The sequence below is a fragment of the Electrophorus electricus genome, chromosome 18, assembly GCF_041902795.1.
Source record: "Electrophorus electricus isolate QZ-2024a chromosome 18, ASM4190279v1, whole genome shotgun sequence".
In the NCBI taxonomy this organism is placed as follows: Eukaryota; Metazoa; Chordata; class Actinopteri; order Gymnotiformes; family Gymnotidae; genus Electrophorus; species Electrophorus electricus.
The window spans coordinates 8,486,257-8,504,102 of record NC_137514.1 but is presented as its reverse complement, the minus strand read 5'-3'; the positions used below and the strand labels follow the sequence as shown (position 1 = coordinate 8,504,102).

The 17,846-nt window shown below is 43.3% G+C and overlaps 3 protein-coding genes across 8 annotated transcripts; 1 reads left to right on the top strand and 2 right to left on the bottom strand.

Annotated features, from left to right (window-relative positions):
- Window positions 1-2,366: 2,366 nt before the first annotated feature.
- mettl21e (methyltransferase like 21e) lies at window positions 2,367-5,130 on the bottom strand. Its single transcript, XM_081701128.1, has 4 exons — window positions 4,434-5,130; window positions 3,515-3,672; window positions 3,288-3,411; window positions 2,367-3,170 (listed from the first exon to the last, which is right to left on the bottom strand). Exons 1-4 carry the CDS (start codon window positions 4,486-4,488, stop codon window positions 2,752-2,754), a joined length of 756 nt encoding a protein of 251 aa, XP_081557254.1. The 5' UTR covers window positions 4,489-5,130; the 3' UTR covers window positions 2,367-2,751.
- A 155-nt stretch (window positions 5,131-5,285) lies between these two features.
- On the bottom strand, window positions 5,286-13,978 carry ercc5 (excision repair cross-complementation group 5). Of its 3 annotated transcripts, XM_081701125.1 has the most exons (16): window positions 13,932-13,978; window positions 13,486-13,591; window positions 13,168-13,343; window positions 12,827-12,942; window positions 12,634-12,735; window positions 12,484-12,544; window positions 12,256-12,399; window positions 11,789-11,990; window positions 10,414-11,454; window positions 9,824-10,077; window positions 9,257-9,376; window positions 7,629-7,842; window positions 7,268-7,412; window positions 6,822-7,021; window positions 6,601-6,686; window positions 5,286-6,260 (listed from the first exon to the last, which is right to left on the bottom strand). In XM_081701125.1, exons 2-16 carry the CDS (start codon window positions 13,571-13,573, stop codon window positions 5,739-5,741), a joined length of 3,471 nt encoding a protein of 1,156 aa, XP_081557251.1. In that variant the 5' UTR covers window positions 13,574-13,591; window positions 13,932-13,978; the 3' UTR covers window positions 5,286-5,738. The 3 variants fall into 3 exon arrangements, with proteins under 3 accessions (XP_081557251.1, XP_081557252.1, XP_081557253.1); XM_081701126.1 differs by lacking the exon at window positions 13,932-13,978 and having other exon boundaries at window positions 13,475-13,589; XM_081701127.1 differs by lacking the exons at window positions 6,601-6,686; window positions 6,822-7,021; window positions 7,268-7,412; window positions 7,629-7,842; window positions 13,932-13,978 and having other exon boundaries at window positions 13,486-13,859.
- blzf1 (basic leucine zipper nuclear factor 1) lies at window positions 13,886-17,843 on the top strand. Of its 4 annotated transcripts, none has more exons than XR_014118195.1 (7): window positions 13,886-14,010; window positions 14,767-14,858; window positions 15,016-15,449; window positions 15,732-15,931; window positions 16,099-16,227; window positions 16,336-16,640; window positions 16,787-16,924. XR_014118195.1 is itself a non-coding variant. In XM_035534651.2 (7 exons), exons 2-7 carry the CDS (start codon window positions 14,834-14,836, stop codon window positions 16,967-16,969), a joined length of 1,200 nt encoding a protein of 399 aa, XP_035390544.1. In that variant the 5' UTR covers window positions 13,886-14,010; window positions 14,767-14,833; the 3' UTR covers window positions 16,970-17,843. The 4 variants fall into 4 exon arrangements, 3 of the variants coding, with proteins under 3 accessions (XP_035390544.1, XP_026864847.2, XP_026864854.2); XM_035534651.2 differs by having other exon boundaries at window positions 16,412-16,640; window positions 16,787-17,843; XM_027009046.3 differs by having other exon boundaries at window positions 13,975-14,079; window positions 16,412-16,640; window positions 16,787-17,843.
- Window positions 17,844-17,846: the final 3 nt, after the last annotated feature.

Sequence of the window (17,846 nt, the reverse complement as noted above, 5' to 3'; positions counted from 1 at the left end):
CAGTGACCAGGTTTTTAATCACCAAACCACCAGTTTAATATTATTCAACTGGTTCTTAAGATTTTTTATAAATGTTTAATATGGCAATGTTTCACAATTTAACATGAAACCTATCACACAACCCTTCTGGGAAATTCATTAAGTGTATCTAATGATATGTAATATTTCCTAAATGGAGTCAGATGTCAGATAGACAGACACACACACACACACTATATATATATATATATATATATATATATATATATATATATATATATATATATATATATATATATGCACACGTACATACATGCGCACATGTACATATGTATGTAGATGGTGAGTGTGCTTGTGAACTCATTGGTTAACTACTACAAAGTATTTTGAGGCCTAACCAACCAGTTCTGAACATTAATTACAGTAACTATCCTTTGCTCAAGATGGAATGAGCTCACTGTCTGCAGGACAGTTCATGAGGGATGAGTTATGTAGGACAGATGTATGCGAAGTAATGTGGTCATAATCACACAAACAATGCTTCTTGGCCAAAAAGGTATACATGTCAAAGGGTAGGATATAGAGTTGGGATTTAGGCAGAGCTGATCTGACGGACAGAAGGCTGTCAAACTGCAGGATTTCAGTAGCAGGAAATAGAATTGTAAACTTCAAATACATAGATTATATTTTTAACAAAAGGGTAAGAAAAATGGATATAAAAGTGCTCAAATGTACAGGTGAATAAGAAAAACTGATAAAATGAAGATAAAATGCCATATTCCAACACGGTTGTAACATTGGTTTGAAAAGTGCCGGGAACAAGAATTCAGAGCCCGTGTTGCATTCTGCATTCCATTCAGATGCCCCTAAATGTACTCGAGCGCACTCGCTCACAGAAAATAAATCAGCGCTGGGACTGAAAGGAATAAGTTCACAAAAGGTTTTAAGACCTTGTTTGTCAAGCCTGTGGGTGCTGAATATCAAAAGAAGTAGCAGCACTATGGTTTATATGGTAGTACCATTTATCTGATATAGACCTGCTGACATTTGCGCTCTCATTTTTAAACTTGGTTAAAAGTCCTCGGATAACGATTTCGATTTATTGTCATCTTGTTGTTCTACTTTTTGCTAGAGAGGTTTAGTTTCCAAAGCTAAACATATCGCTGCAACCAGAGAACCCCCCAGGAGTGTAGTCTAAGTTTACCTAGTTACTTAAGTTAAAGTTCTGTTGTCAGAAACTCTGAAAGCCATGAAGTGCATATTAGGGAAAAAGTTGATGTTGCTGCTCAGTACACAGATCGCACGTATGTTGTGCTTGGGAGTGGGCAAGCAAATCACGTTCATGTAAGATCAAGTGCTAAAAGTCTTGTCCTGGAAAATGTAATAGCTGAGATATGAACGATGAAAAATATCTTTGTATTTTTCTACACTTTTTTTTGTCCATTTACATTCTTTAGGAGCTTTAGTATATTGTTATTTGAATATGATTTGAATAAGTCGATATGTTTTAAATGAAATCCCACATATTCCAAATTCACATGTTTCTCCAGCAAAAATGATGGGCCATTTTTGATTTGCAGACTGTATCTAGTGTACAGTGTTCATATATTTAGTTTGCATCTGTACAAAATGCTTCAAAACCTTGTTAATCAAACAGTAGCTATAGATTTTTAAATAACGATTTAAAATCGATATTATTATACAGTAATATCTACATTCAAGGCACTGAAAAAAAGTCTTACTCAGCTACAATTTAAAAACGATTTGCTTTTGCATTTAATTACATATTTTATTTAATTTACCTCGCCGCCCCTCATGTGAATTCTTGCCATAATAGAATAGTGGTAGACCTCTTCTGCTTACTCTGATGATTGGGGCTATGTTTATTTTAACCAGATGCTTTACCAAATCACTAAATACAACTGGTATTATAAAACCACTTAATGCAACCCTGATCTATAAAGGGAGTGCATGGGATGAGCAGTGTATCAACAGAGTGACTTCACAGTATTCTAAAGCAACATTAACCTGTTGCATGTTTTAATTTTTCTTTTCCTTCTCAGAGAGCTAAAATATGTTCACTTATAAAATCGCATTGGTAAGTAGATGGGGTACTGAAGTGTGAAACACAGCTCTCATTCAGCTTACTCCCAGACTGACTGGAAATTCAGATAATGGCCAGAATGCTCAGTCAGAATAGTGGTCCATGACAACTGCAACCACGTGTCTCATGCTTCCCAGGGTAAAGGACACATTTTAAGTGTTTACAGACTTGTTAGCTGACAGTTTTGCTTAGTAATCAAACTGCTAAGCATGATATAACTAATTATAGATTAAAATATTTAGTTTATATAATGTGTTATACATGTTAAAACATGATAGAAATGTTTATCATGCTTAACTTTATTCAAGGATTTAATCACACCAGTAATAAAACATTTCCAGCTTTCATGTATTTTACTTATGACTGTGGACTTACAAATGAAATAAAATTATATTCAGTTTTTGGGGGAGGTTGTTTGAAAAACATAGCTATAAATGTAAATGAGAGATTGTTTTCAGTGACATGAAAAATGCATGAATGTCTGCATACATATTTCATGGAAATTCATAACATAAATGATCTCAGGTTCTATGCAGAGGTTATAATGTGCAAATGTTCCCTATATTATAGGGAAAAGGGGTCTTTAGTTGCTGCTGAGAATTATTTTACACACACACACACACACACACACACACACACACACAATCAATCCTGGATAGTCCTTGTGTCTATGTGGCAGCCCCTGACTGACTTTGTGAGTCTGAGCGCTTCTTCTGTGCTCTGTACAACTTGATCCGGAGGCTGGGCAGGTCGTAGAGCTCCTCCAAGTGAAATCGAGTTTGAAACCTGTCCACGAAGCTGTTTTCAGGGTCTAGTCGGAACCTCATTGCCCAGAGGATCACAGTGTCCTCTGAGCACAGGTGCTCAAACGTCTCCATCAGCTCGTTGAGGTAGGGATGGGCGTACACAACGTCAGCTGCCATGATATAGTCATAGCGACAGGAGGCGCGGGGGAAGCGTCCCTCCAGCTGATAGCCCCAGCTCAGCTCCGTCACGAGAGGCTCATGTCGACAACGCCCCCTGGTGTTACGGCTGACGTTGTGCCGCAGGTTACCTAGAACATCTGGGAGGTCTGTGGATGTTACCTGCAAATGATAAATTACACATCGGTACCCCGATACTGAGTCAGATGGAGTCAACTGACATATTGCCAGCAATACACTGAAATCAATACACAAAATAATCAGGCAAATAGTGAGGTCATTCTCACCCAGAAGGCTGCACACTATAGTAACGAGACCTGTTCCAGCACCGACCTCAATGACATTCTTATCCACAAGTTTGTATTTGTCTTGATGAGTGTCAAGGAAATGACACAACACCATGGCCTTTTTAAAGCAACAACAATAAAACATTAAATAAATAATCATTAACACTCCTTCAAGATATGTTCGAATAGGCTTGTGAAATATTTGGGAAAATAAGACTTACTGAAGGCCACAGCACAGCACCATAACAATCAGTGGACTCTTTGATTTTAATCTCCAGGTCAGCAAAGGTGTAGCCCTCCCATGTCTCCGTCCTGATGAGGGAGGGGAGGAAGTGTCGCTCCATGATAGCTGCTGCGAGCTCGTCACCTGGAGTAGTTTCTGCAGCATTGAGCATATCATCACGACAACTGGAATTTGATTCGACCTTGATCTGAAGTTAAACAAAAGCGATATAGACTTAATTAAGAGCACCTCAATTTGGTTCACAGCGTGTGATCAGTTTTTATAAGCTTCAATAAAGTGATTAAGTGATTTCACATGATATATTGTTAAATGTGCAGACACAATTGCAGCACTCCAAGGAATGACAAAAATCCTAGACCCACTGTTATGTTCTATTATTAAATCATGACATCTTAAATTCTTTAGCTGAGGAACAGCTGTGGTATTACGTAACCACAGAGGGGCTAGTGTGGGGCGCTATATAACCCATGTACCGTTACAGCTTCCTAGCCTCCAGTGGAACCAAAAAAGGTATGAAGAAATCAGTTTTATGCACAAAGTAATTTATTAGTATTTTATTCTATGCGCGCTTTGCATCTTTAATCCACAGCACTCTTACTAAAACCTCCCAACTGCTTAGGACTTCTAAAGTTGCTCTTACAGTCAAGTTTGTCTTGATGTCGGTTCTGATGAAAACGAGACTTTCAGTGTTATTTGTGTTTTGATAAAATAAAGTGACTGACTGGAAATATCCTGGTAAAGATATTTACAGGCATGAATCACCAGCAGAAACACGAACTGAGCTACGCCCACCTTCAGGAGCACGCATGCCGATTATCTCATCACAATAAATGCTGTTACAACGGCCGTTTCCTTAGTCAGTATAATCACAAAAAATAATCTCCATTGTCACCCACCCTTAATTTCAGTCTCCTCTGTAGGTTCCTGCTCCATGATTGTATGTAGACTCATAGACTTGTATGTGTTTTGGGAGGTGAACCAGTCTGAAAATGGTGCCTTCACACTTCTGTGCTCCTTCCCCCTGTCCAGTGTTGAGTGTTAGACTTGCTAGGCGGAGTTTCAGATAAGTACGTCAACCAGAGTAATGGGGTTACTAGATACTAGAGAACAACTGCTAAGGATGGTCATGACAGGCATCTCATACACTCATATACACCTGCCACATTAACATTTCAAGTAAGAAAGAAACATGATACAGTGGCCTTAGATAGAAACTTAGAAACCAGATAGGATTATGAAAACAATGGCTCCCTCAGTTATACAGGCTGCAGATTTAAAATCTGATAGTTGGGATTGGATATGTAGCATATTCTTATTATTTCAATTGTTTTGTTTGATTATTTTTGATTATTAATTTGTATTTATGGCTGTGAACTCTGTATTTGGTTGTATATTTGGTTATAAGAGTGAACCCTTTGTTCAGATTTGGACCATTTGTGCCAAGGCCATTTGGGGTTCACCTCACACCAGGGGTCTTTGGAAACATTTGGTTAAAGCATGAACAGCTCATGGTCAGTACATTTTGGCCTATAGAATCGCTTAGGGAGCATGGAACCCTACATGACAGAGAAGTGACTTTCCATTTGGGGAACAGGTTCTGCATTTTCTTGAACATCACAACTCATATGTAAATGTTTGTTATACTTGGAGGGAAATACAGATGAGATTCAGCATCAAATGTGATATGCCCATAGATGGCTTTGCTTCATGCAGGCTTTTAATAGATCTCTCTCTCACTGAAGGAGCAGTGCAGTCATTAAGAACTTGGTTTAATATATCTGGCCATCAAACCCATGACGAAAGGAATCTTCCAGAATGAGGTCCCTTCTTGGTGTTAGAAAGTCCTCCAACAGTTAACGCCTTCATTTCTATGCAGTGATGATGTTTATGCTGTGTAGGATACTACTCATGACAAAAGACAGCTCTGATGGGAATAAAAAGTCACGTAACACTCAAACTCTTTACCAAAGGGTTAAAGGTAATTTCTGTATTCACTATAAACATTTATAAACAAAACATACTTACAAACAATCAAATCGAAAGTTTAAACATACTAACAAATGTAATAAATGTAATTCTAATTTCTCCACATAATTTAATGCTGAATTATTCATTCCATTCCAGGCCTTAGGTCATCATTTCACACGCTGTCCCATTTGCTTCTTAGAAATCCATGAGTATCATCCAAATACTTTTTGTCTTTAGATGTTTTTCTTGGTCTTTGCTCTTCCACCTCGTCTTCCTCTTTTCCCCCTCCCTCTCGCTATCCCTTCAAACACAGAGCGTGCGGTAACCATGGCAGCCCCCCGCCCGTGCTTGCATTCATCCTCCGAGCTGGAGCTGCTGCTGAAACCTGACCCCGCCTTCGAGAGCTTGTCCTTTGACGCCATAGGCTGCTTTTCCTCCACTGCTCCGCCCACCTCTCTGGAGCACCCTGCCTCTCTCATCCCCTCTTCCAGACTGTTGTCGTAGGTGCTGGATCCAATAAAACCTCCTCCAAACAGCCCTGCAGGTGGAACGCCTCTTCCCCCATCTCGGTCAGCTCCTTTCTTCCCTTTCTTGACCGGGGAGATTTCTGCGTCTTCGCTGTTCTCCTCTTCGGCATCGTCTCCTTCGTGCTCTTTCCTCTTGAGGCAGGTGATGGCGCGGCGTAAGCGCTGGCTACGAATGGCCTGCCTGTCCTGCTGCTCCAGACGGAAGAACGAGTCGATGCGCAGTTGTGTCTGGGGGAGAGTCAACCCATGCTATTAGCTGACAGAGCTACTAGGCATGCGAAACATCATTTGACATGCATTAGCGTAGTCAGGCATGAAGCCCTCATCTGACATCAGCCTTCTCTTTGCTGTTTGATAATAACAGCAGGTGTGTCTTCCTAAGCAGGAGTTCATCCTGAATTTGTAGTACTGAAATATTTATCACAGTCTGAAATGAACTAGTGTCTGTATTAGTGTTTCTCGCCCTAGATCTCAGGGCCCGCTGATTCACATTTTACCGTATCCCAGCTCCCTGTACACCTGCACCAGGTATTGTGTTCTTCATGACTTGATTCAAGGCCTGCTTTACCTGCTGGATGTTGAGCTGTTTAAGCACGGGTTGCAGAATCTCTTCTGTCTTCCTGCTGTTCCAACCAAAATGGCTATAGCAAAACTTAAGGACTAGTTAAGAAGCATTTCTCACTGATAATACTCTATATACACCACCTCATGCTTACAAGTAACTGAAGAGCCATGATGAGAGAACATGCAAACATTACAACATATTTATCAAAGCTGTAAAAGGATATTCCCTGATTAGATCCAGCTGTGGTCTGCCCCAACTGAAGGAGCCTTCTGATTGGTCTACAGAGGGCTGGAGGTAAGCCTGGGCGACAGCAGGGTTGGGAAAACCGGGATGCAGTTTCAAGTTCCTCAATTTTTTCTTAACTTTGGTGTCCTTAGAATTAGCTATCAGCTTCTTATTCCTTTGAGCTTCATTCCACCACGCACTGTGTGACAATACCAGCACACTGATTTCAGCAATAAGGCAAAATCAGCCTTTTCACATTTGTTTTTGCTTTTCGTTTTTTACTTTAAAGTGTAAGCCTAGCCAGTGCTTACTAACTGATGCATACATGATGCATAATCTAGCTAAGATAACATATATCACTGGCTGTTTCCAAACTAGCAATCAAGTCTTCTCTTATTTGTGTGGGATGGAATTTCACTTAACCAGCACTACCAACATCTCTGACCTGAACTGAGTAAGAGGGTCCAAGCCAGACCCAATGAACTCGTTCAGAATCTCCATTCCTGTGACGTATCCGACCCCTGGGATACCCTCGGTGTAGTCACTGCCCAGCAGGTAGGCCAAGTTGATCAGCTTGGTCCTGTCTAGTCCTACAGGAATGGAATGTGATGCCATCCACATTACAGTACAGGCCAGAGTACAGGACACATTTTTAACCTTCAATCAAATGCTAAAATGCCATTTTTCCATCAAATAAAAAAGGATTTTGGACCAACAGGAACAAAGAAGAGGACGTTTATATCAGGAAACGTCCGTATAAATGCAAACAATTATTTGAGTCCACGAGTCTAGCGGCTGACCCTCACCTAGCTGGTTCTGAATGTCCACATACTGGTAGTGCTCTACATATTTATTCTGGCTAAAGAAGTTTTTGTAGACGTGGCGTCCTCCGAAGAGCCAGACGTCGCTGTCGTCCGTGATGGTGCCGTGCGTCTGGTCACTGCGGTCCAGCGCCGCGCACTGGGCCTCGGCTTCCATGGGGGCCACCAGGAAGGGAACCCCAAACAGCTGCAGCAGCTCCTGCACCCAGCACACAGCCACTCTACTGATAGTCCCAACACAGGCCGGTAAAACCCTGCTTCCCAAATCAAAGTGCCGTACAAAGTCGGAGGTTTGGGAACACCCAAAATTAATGCATTTCTTTAATAATCTTTTCATTGTCTTACGAGATATTTGGTTCTATAAATTTCTTCCCAAGAAATATTTGTTTGGAAACACCACGCCTGCCAAAAAAAGTTTCATTTAGAACTTTAGTCTCACAGCCAACATATGCTCAGCATTTGTTGGAAGTTCTTCAGATGTGCTGGAAAAGCCTCCCAGATGGCTCATGATGCCGACTGACGGAAAGCCAAGAGTGTACAAAGCTGTCACCAAAGTCAAAGGGCACTACTTTGAATAATCTAAAAACAGAAGACAGTTTAGATTTGTCTGACACTTGGTCTGTGCATGATTCCATATTTGTGGTTTCATAATTTTGATGTCTTCAATATTATCTAAAATGTGGTAAAGAACAGGCGGGTTGAAACTTTTGACTGGCACTGTATATTGTTATAACTCCTAACACAATTCTACTCCTGTAGACTCTGTAAATGTAATGCTTGTACAGAGACCTTGTTAGAGTAATGACAAACTCGTGTTCTATTAAATATATATTAAATATCCAGGAAATTCTGGTGCAGTTTGTACTTTGCAACACCTCCAATTATTCAGATTTGTGGACGCAGGTTTAGGTTTCCTAAACACCCCAATGAATTTAAATGAAGAAACAAATAAAGGAAGCAATGGCCATTTAAAAGGTCCACGATACCACCAGCAAAAACGTTTCTCTACGCAGCAGTCTGTCTCTCACTTCGTTTCATACCCAGGCCCATTAATGCCCTGGCCGCTTGCATGCATCTGACCTCCACTGCCACCCGCTTTGGTGGTCAGGCCCATCCCTGCCAATCACGAACCCGTGCACACGCACGCACACGCATTCACAACACGTTTTAGTCTTAGAACTCGAGGTCCGTTCTAAAATATCCCTTTCCTTGGCGGTTTAGCTCATGTCAGCACAGAGAAACATAAGAGGTGAGAAGAACAATGGGCTCGCCAGTGCTTTGCTAAACTCCCTTCATCTCCTTCTGTTATCAGGTATAAGGGGTCCAAAACAGAAGCTGATGTCATTTCTGTTTGGACCATCTGTTTGTGAGGCTCAAACCTCCTGGCAGCTTGCACACATCTGGACTCAGTTACCACATGCCGCGGCTGCCAGACTCTCCCTTTGCCGACCCCAAACACGGCCGAGGGCACGTGCGCGCAGGAGAGAAACGAAAAAGCACAAAAATGGTGCGTAAACGTAAAAAATGTGAAGTTTCGCCATTTTAATGACTGGAATCGCCTTACCTAAACGCAGACTAGCCGTCACGCTAAGCAGGCGTGCTGCTGGCCTCACCTGGCTCTCCTGGCACATCTGCCCCGTAACGGTGGCGGCGCTGCGCTGCTGCTGCTGCTGCTGCCCCTGTAGGCTGCTCTGCTCCACCTGCAGGTGCTTCTCCAGCTGCACCAGCTCTTCCTGCAGGACATGCGCATGGAGAACATGTGGGATGACGGTGCCCCATTTTTCCGCATTTGGCAGATGCTCTTATCCTTAGCGACTCTCAAAAGTGCTTCGTCATCTACTCATAGCATGTATTCAGGCCAGTACAGTAGGTTGGAGAGTAGGTTCAAGATACCATTGAGCTAGAATACCACTAAAATACAGGAGTCAATGCCGATACCTAGAAGTGCAAAATAAGCACAAGTTCTTTACACAGGAAGCCTTGAATTTAACAGAATCTGAGGCACACGTAATTAAACTCAGAGCCTACCTTAACCCACCAGAGGATGGTCCAACAGACAAAAATACAAAGCGCAGCAGTGCTCACCCAACAGTCGCAGCTTGTCGGCTGTGCTGTCGCGCAATATTCAGACTCAACTATTGGCAAATAGCGTGCGGGCTCAAAGCTAACGGCAGACGCACCACGTCGATGCTGTCCCATTCACTGCGGGCGGGAGCAGGCGTGGCTCCTCGTGAAGGCTCGATGTCCTGCTGCTCCAAGGGCAGGTGTGGACTTGGCTGGCTCGAATATTCCTCTCGCCTCCCCTCTTTATCTACATGCTCCTCGTCCTTCTTCTGCACCTCTAGCTGCGTAGTTTGAAACGGCTCTGCTGCTCTACTTATGGAACTGCGCTGTTCAGATGCTTCTTCCCCTTCTGAGACTTCAACGAAACCTTCTGTAAGCAGGAAGAGACAAAACCTGATGTGCACTTTATCACAGTAGCATGGAGACTGATATAAGCAGCACACTAAGACTTTGACTTTTGTCTATTTTTTTTTTAAAAACTTTAGGCAACAAGGCCATCGTGGATTAATGAGATTACTGTGTAAGCGTAACAGAAATTAAGTTGGACATGTATTCAACCATGATCATTATCCAATTTTATTCATAAGAGATACTTTTGATTTTGTACCAATAACAATATAAAACATCTTAGTTTATATAATAATCTGTATGGGACTACTGAGAGAAAACGAGTAGCTAAAAGTTCTGTGTTATGTATTCTGGATACCTTCAGAGCTACTGTCCTCATCTTCGCTCTTTATCATGAGCGGTCCATTACGCTCCTCTTTCTGCTCAGTTATGTTAACATCTGGAGGACTCTGGCCATTAGCATCTTCCAAGCTTCCTTTCTGCAGCAAGACATTCTCAGAAACGCCACCTCGCTCATGTGTCGCTTTCTGATCTTGGAGCAAAGTGTGGATGCCAGATGTACCCAGCTCGCAAACGGCTTTAACTTGGGACTCTAGGTGTAGGGAGGGAAAGAGAGCAGCTGGTTCTTTACTTTCTAGACGGCTACTCCTCTCATCTTCTCCATGCTCGCTTCTTTCGGAGGACACAGCAGATCTGAAAACCTTGCTCCTCGTTCCAACCACCTCTTCCATTTCCTCCCCCTCAGAGCTGCTCAAGAGATCCATCTGGTCCCCATGGTTAGAGGATGCAAGAGGAGGCTCACTTTCCCCCATAGCTCTCTGAATGGCCAGCAAGGTCCGAGGAGAAACCTCACCTCCCCCTTCCTGAGCTTCAGCTGATTTGCTCCTATCCATCACTGCGCGATCTTCTTGATCATCGTCTCCATCGGAGCTACTGATGATGACATACTTCCGCTGGTGAACTGGATCATCTTTGCAGAGGTCTTCAGTAACTGGATTGTCATCCATCATGGCACTCTGCATGGCCTGCAGAGTGCGAGGTGAGACACCCCCGTTGTCGTCCTGAGAACTTAATCGTTTGCTTGCATTTTGGACAGATTTTTTAGGCACCAGTTCGTCGTCATCTGAACTAGTGTCCATCATGGCTGCCTGGATGGCCTGAAGTGTTCGTGGAGAAGGGGGTGCACCATCTGAGAGCTGTTCCTCTGTGCAAAGGGTTGGTTTTGGGGTTGAAGATAAGGAAGAATAAGAAGGCTCATCTTTCTCCTGGATGTCCTCTGAAACGGGGCGCCAGAGAGGCTCGGGTCTGGTTTTGGGCCTTCCTCTCCTGGACCAGGGGCCACTGGACCAAGGACTTGCTGCTGGCTGGCTCTCAGGAGCCTTTACAGTCTTTTGAAGTCCTGTAGGCATACAGCAAACAAACAAACAAAGAATCATTGTGGCTTTCATAAGATTTCTGTCAAAAATGACCATTCAACTATTCATCTTCTTTTCTACCAAAGGAAAGTACCCAAAGACACATATTTTAATCTATTTCCACCTTTCACATTCAATAATTATTCACTTCCACCCCCCTTTTTGTGATTTATTTACCATGACAAAAAAATGTACTATGAAAAAGAAGAGAAGTAGAAACTCTTTTTCCCACTTTTTAAGAATTGCACCTCTAGTAATCACCAGTGAACCAGCAGACATGTCTCTTCCAGACCATGACTCACATGGCAGTGCCCTGACCTTTGATAAGTATGTAATGTGAGGAGTCCTCCGAGATGAGGCGTTGGGTCTCCACGGTGTGGCCATCGCCTGGGCCATACTGCTGCTCCACGTCTCCGCAGCTGCGCTGGCTCATCTCCTTCTCCACCCCCTCCAGACGCTGGTTCAGCTTGTTCCTCTGCAGGAGCCCCGCCAACTGATACTGAGAGAAGTCACCTGACCTCTGCAAGGAGCCGAGACAGGAGCTACTGAGTGCTCAGGGAGTGGAGGCGATATAGTGGGGTGTCACATCCCCCTCCCTTGATTCCATGTTTTTAATGTGTTTTTATTCTTTCAGCACAGCTGAAGGAGGTATTAATTTTTACTTGTGCTATGGGTGTTTTACAAGGCGGGATAAAGAAAATAATGGACTGACTGGCAGTAACTGGATCAAGAAACTCTGTGATAAATTGTAGCTGCTGTAATGGACAGCAGGCCCATTGTAGTACCTCAGGAGGTTTGTGGTAGAGCGTGCGCCTTCTCTTGCTAAACTCCTTCATCTCCTTCAGGATCTCATGTTTTATCTCCGGGGATAAGAGAGAAAACTCCTCAGAGTTTATGTCTACGGAATTGGGATCATCATAGACTTCCTCCTGCGAATACATACATTTGCAATGTAAACAAACTTTCGCACACGTGTCCCGTCCATTAGATCATATTTCACAGCATGATCTCACCTGAAATCCGATGTAAGCCTCTGGTGTCTCTTCCCCACCATCTTGCACCTCTTCATCCGAACTACCATAGAGGTCAATAAAAACAGGGTCGTGTTCAAAGTGTAGGAAGTCAAAAAGTAAAACAGCAAAGCTAGTGTACTGTTTTCTTACCTGCTACTCTCCTTCTCCTCTACAAGAGGCAGAGCTGGTAAAACATATAAATCGTCCTCCTCATCCCTTCGCACGGAAGAGATACTGGGGATCGTCTCTTGACTACAGAATGCAAAAATATGTGGCTGTATGCTGTATTACTGTTTTTAATACTTTTACATTTGCAATAATGGCACTTGGTCCATGTCCTGACCTTCGGTCCCCCAGAGCAGCTTTGATGGCCTGCCTCTTCAGGAAGGTCCTCAGGAGCTTCTCATTGGTCTGCTTGGACTCGCGAGCCATCTCCTCCTTCCTCTGTCTTCTGATGGCCTGAGGGGCGACCACAGTTTATTACATGCTGCATAGCCTCAGAAAGAGCAATATTTTTAAACTGCTTATTCACTGATGAGCTCAAAATTGCTCTCAGCCATTTCAGACTGGACTTTATATTCCCTTAGGATGCAGGGGCTGTATGCCCAAAATCTGCTCCAATATTGTTATAGGTTGCTGCAAAAAAACGTGTTCGTCCCTGCATGACTGCAGCTTTTACCTTACCAGGGTCTGTTTCTTAAGCAGTGGTGCGTCTCCGTCATACACAAAGACAGGCCTGATGCGAAAGAACAGCAGCTTGCACAGTCTGTGAAACAGTGTAAGGAGGTGGGCATTCTGGACGTTGTTGCCATCACGGTCCCGCACCCCCTTAACTGCTTGATTGAGCCAGATACTGATGTCTGTGAATTAATACATCAAGGACACCAAAGACATTCTACTAAACACAAGTGTATGGTGGAATATAAAATGTACAGTGCTTCTCTGGACCGTTTTGAAACGTTGGTGGTAGAAAGCGATTAATGAAGAATACTGAAAGGATACCGACAGCTAGGATCTTCCCTTCAAGTGTCTCCGGGTTTATGGGTTTTCCTGTGCTCTCCAACAGTCTCCATAGCCCATGAACTCCCATTGTAGTCCGTTCCCAGATCTGAAAGAGACACAATGGGAAGAAGCAATGCCGAAGATCTTCTAGCTAGCTGTTAGTTAGGTGAAATTATTTCTATTTAGATCTATGCCGCAAAACAAAACAATAGCTAACAAAACATGACAGCTTGCAGATACTTTTGTGTCTCTCTCGATTTTTTTCTTAAATATGTTCTGTCGCTGTATTTCATATGTAATACAGTGGTTAAGGAAACGCATAAGACTTTGTTTTATGTTCTCATTAGATCCTAACACACATGTAACCTCTTTAACGAACAAAACAAGCGTCCGTTTACTAAAAGGTTCCTTCAAGAAACACTTTACTGAGTAATGCAGTTCCGCACCTGCCACGAAGACTACTTGCTGGGTATTTCCGCTGTTGGAATGGAAATGGAGAACTTATCTTTGTGACTGGGGGAAAAGGTTATGTGCTATTTGATTACAAAAGTTTCACTGTTATAGTCGGATAGTTCCATGCCTTGACACCTCTATGTACGTGTAAAACATCTGAATTTGAAAAGAAAATAGGTGATTCTTTAGCTAACGTTAGCTAACTTTAGCTACCATAGCTAGAGTTTGTCTTACTTAACCTAGCTATTCTATCGCAATATATATATTATTAGTTGATAAAAACTTAATATACAGTACAGTATTAATAAACTCACAATCTGAATACTCTCTTGATATCATCGGCGCACTATCATCACATTAGCTAGCTATCTAGGTGTGTGTTTCTCTACTTCTGCTATTAGGAATGCTAACTAGTTAGCTATCAGACAAAATCAAGATCTTTTTGGCATCAAATATTTTTAACAGTGCTTTACCTAGCATAGCTAGCTATCTGTGTATCTACCCAGCTAGCTAGTCTTAGAACAACACAACTTGTATTGCTTAGTTCACTAGGTTGGCTAACGCTACCAAACATATTCTAGCTAACTGCTAGCTAGTATCTTAGGGAATCAAACTATTCAGCCATACCTCAACCTGTAGCACACGTCAACCTTACGCACTTTGTGCCTAGAGTAGGTAGCTAGTTAACTTGTTTGTGCCTTAACCCTTACATGTTAAGTGTGTTCACCATTATTAAGAATTGTGACTTTTGTTATTATACCCTCATTCTTCGAAATTATTAAAGGATTCTTTATTGATTCCCCCCTCTCCCTTCCTTTCCCCCTTCAGGGCACAAAGCAAATCCTATTGACTGACACCGTGTAAGATTTTACATAATACGCATTCTTCTCTTACCATGTCTGTTGATGTAGCAATGAAAAGTAAGTAATCCTCCATACAATCTCATTTTGTCTTATTTACATATCTGCAACAACGCAATCAAAATATCCTCTCAGCCAGCCAGCCAGGCGTGCAAACCTATCAGATTTTTTAGCCAATCAATTCGCTTAATCTCAAGGTAAACATCTCCCTTCCCAGACTTGGCTATCGTGTCTGTTCGTGGCCCTGGTGATGGCATGGAGACAGACAAACCAGCGGTGGCCCCAGAGCTGTCGGTGGACTCCCCAGCCATGAAGGCATCTCCTCCAAAGCAGTGTCCAAGGCCTGCTCCACCATCTGCCCACTCCCCAGGGGTCCTCCACCTGGGCAAGGTGAGCCGGGAGGCATGCACAGAGGTGGAGGCCGTGCGCATCGTGGTGCCCCGCGCCGCCATCAGCCGCAGCGGCCGTGCCGCCGACAGCAAGGTAGAAGATAGGGGCTCCCCCCTGCACGGAGAGGAGCGGACCCCCTCGCCCTCCCCCTCCCCTGAGCCGCACGACTACAGGAGCGCCTTGGAGAAGCTCCAGAGCTCAGAGCGCAGACTACTGCAGGACAAGGAGGGCCTCTCTAACCAGCTGCGTGTCCAGACAGAGGTGGGTTCACTTCACGGGAGTATATGGTTCACACAAAATGGTTAAAAGATGGAACTTTCTCTAGCCCTGCCCAAGAGGGATTGGCTGTATATTATGAGTCATGAAGTGTAGAATTAAAGTGAATTCTTTGGTTTGAGTGCTCTACGTGTAAAACCTCCCCTTCATATAATTTCAAAGCTAGAAGGAGGTCAGTAGTCTGACCGGAAGTTCCTTTCTTTTTTTAATATTATGCCACGTTAGTTCATTTGACTGCCACCACCGGCCCTCTACCTTCACGTGCAGGTGAACAGGGAGCTGAAGAAGCTCCTGGTGGCGTCAGTGGGCGACGACCTGCAGTACCACTTTGAGCGACTGTCCCGAGAAAAGAACCAGCTGATCCTGGAGAACGAGGCACTGGGCCGCAGCCTGGCCCACACCGCTGAGCAGCTGGAGCGCATGAGCATCCAGTGCGACGTCTGGAGGAGCAAATTCTTGGCCAGCCGGTGAGTGGCTTGAGGCAGTAAAACGAGCTCAGGCTGAGCAACAGTGTTACTGAATTTTCAAGGGTACTGCACTTTTCAGGCAGCTAGTAATCTACAGCAGAATACGTGTTGTAAGTAATATTCCCAGTCCTCTTCCTAGCTAACTGCCATCTGCACGCTAACTCTAGAGTGATGGCGGAGGAACTGACCAACGCCAGAGCTGCCCTCCATCGGCAAACTAGAAAGGCCCAGAGTGCCATCCAAGACCTGCTGCATGAGAGGGAGGAGTTCTCCCGAGACATGATGCACACACACAGGTAAGACTGAGGAGACCTACACTTTGGCTAGAAGTCAGTCGAGGTTATCTATTAGGTCCTGGACAATCAACAAAAGCTGAAATCTGCATCGCCTCTGTTAATTTGCAGGCAAATTACATTAAGCGAAGAGTACTGGACCCTGTGCGGATATTTGCAGCTCGCAATTGTGTTGTGTGTCTGGCAGATCTCTGGAGGAGCTGCTAGTGTCCTTGCAGTGGGGCAGACAGCAAACCTACTACCCCAGTGCCCAGCCTCTCAGTACTGGAGAATTGGCTGCAGCCAATCACAAGCTGGCTGATGCCATCAACTCCCATCTGCTGGGAAATGTAGGTGGCATCACTGGCAATGCTAATGCAAAGAGCAGCCAGGCTTCAGAACTCTGCAACACGCCGGCTGAGAAGATGGCAGAGAAGGTAGTACATTTATCATCATATGATTAATTTCTCCCTTTCTTGCTTTTGTGGCATTATGAATCCGGTGTCTCGGGGAGGTGGGGTGTCACTATTCAGATCCGGATGAATGGAGCTCTCTCTGAGACCGTTTCTCATCTGCCTCATAGGTGCTCAGGATTCTGGACCCCATCTCCTGCTCTGACACCAAGGGTGACTCAGCCATTCCTGACGCCACCACTTCTTTCCTGCTCAACAAGAAGAGTATCGGGCGCTTCCACCCTTACACTCGCTACGAGAACATCACCTTTAACTGCTGTGAGCGGTGCTCTGGAGACATTATAGTGCTTTGAGATCAGTGTAACTCCAGCTAACGCACAGATCTCCTTTTCCTTGTCTTGTCTTTTTGTTTTTTTATCTACACGGTACCACAAAGTGGTTCTCCACTGTCAAATTTTTTCATCACTAAAGATCAATAATACATACTCATGTCAGAAGGCAGAGACACTTACTATACTGTAATATGACAGAAGGGTGGACTTTGTACCCCAAAATGTTTTGTAATAAACAGTGTTCTTTACCATTGTAAACTGGGCCCTATAGGGCAAGGAACAATATTGTGTAATTATTCTATTTTTGTGAATACCAAAGCCTGAACACACACAGACCTACTGAACAATCAGTGTAGAAATTAAATATTTAGATTTTTCTTTATACTGGATGTTTTGTTTTTTTTCCCCTGCAAGTCAAAGCAGTTTGTTTCCTGGTCTGCTTCTGATCAGAAATGGAGTATATGTAGGGTTTCAGTTGAGCCTGATCTTCCTTGTTTGTGCACAAGTATTTATGACATTTGAAAGACATGAGAATTCAGCACAATGAGAAAAGGAACTGGTGGAATGAGTCTAAAGACAGAAAAGTGATATGATTTTGTGTGTGTGTGTTATGTATATTTGTGCTGTGTCCCTTTTGCTTTGTGAATTTTGATAAAACAGGCATGCTTTGGCTTGATGTATATGATGAATTGTGTATACGAGAGGCAGTCTGTAATTATGCAGTATTTGTGAAAGTGGTGTATAATAGTGAGAACTAGATTAACAGGAAAAAAGCAGTTCATCTTAATCTGTTCTCCAAGAAGTGCAATATGCTGTAAAGCATTTCAGCAATGTTGTCTCCGAAATGTGACCAAAATAAAGTGTGACTGTTCATTATTATTCTTGATAATTTGAATAC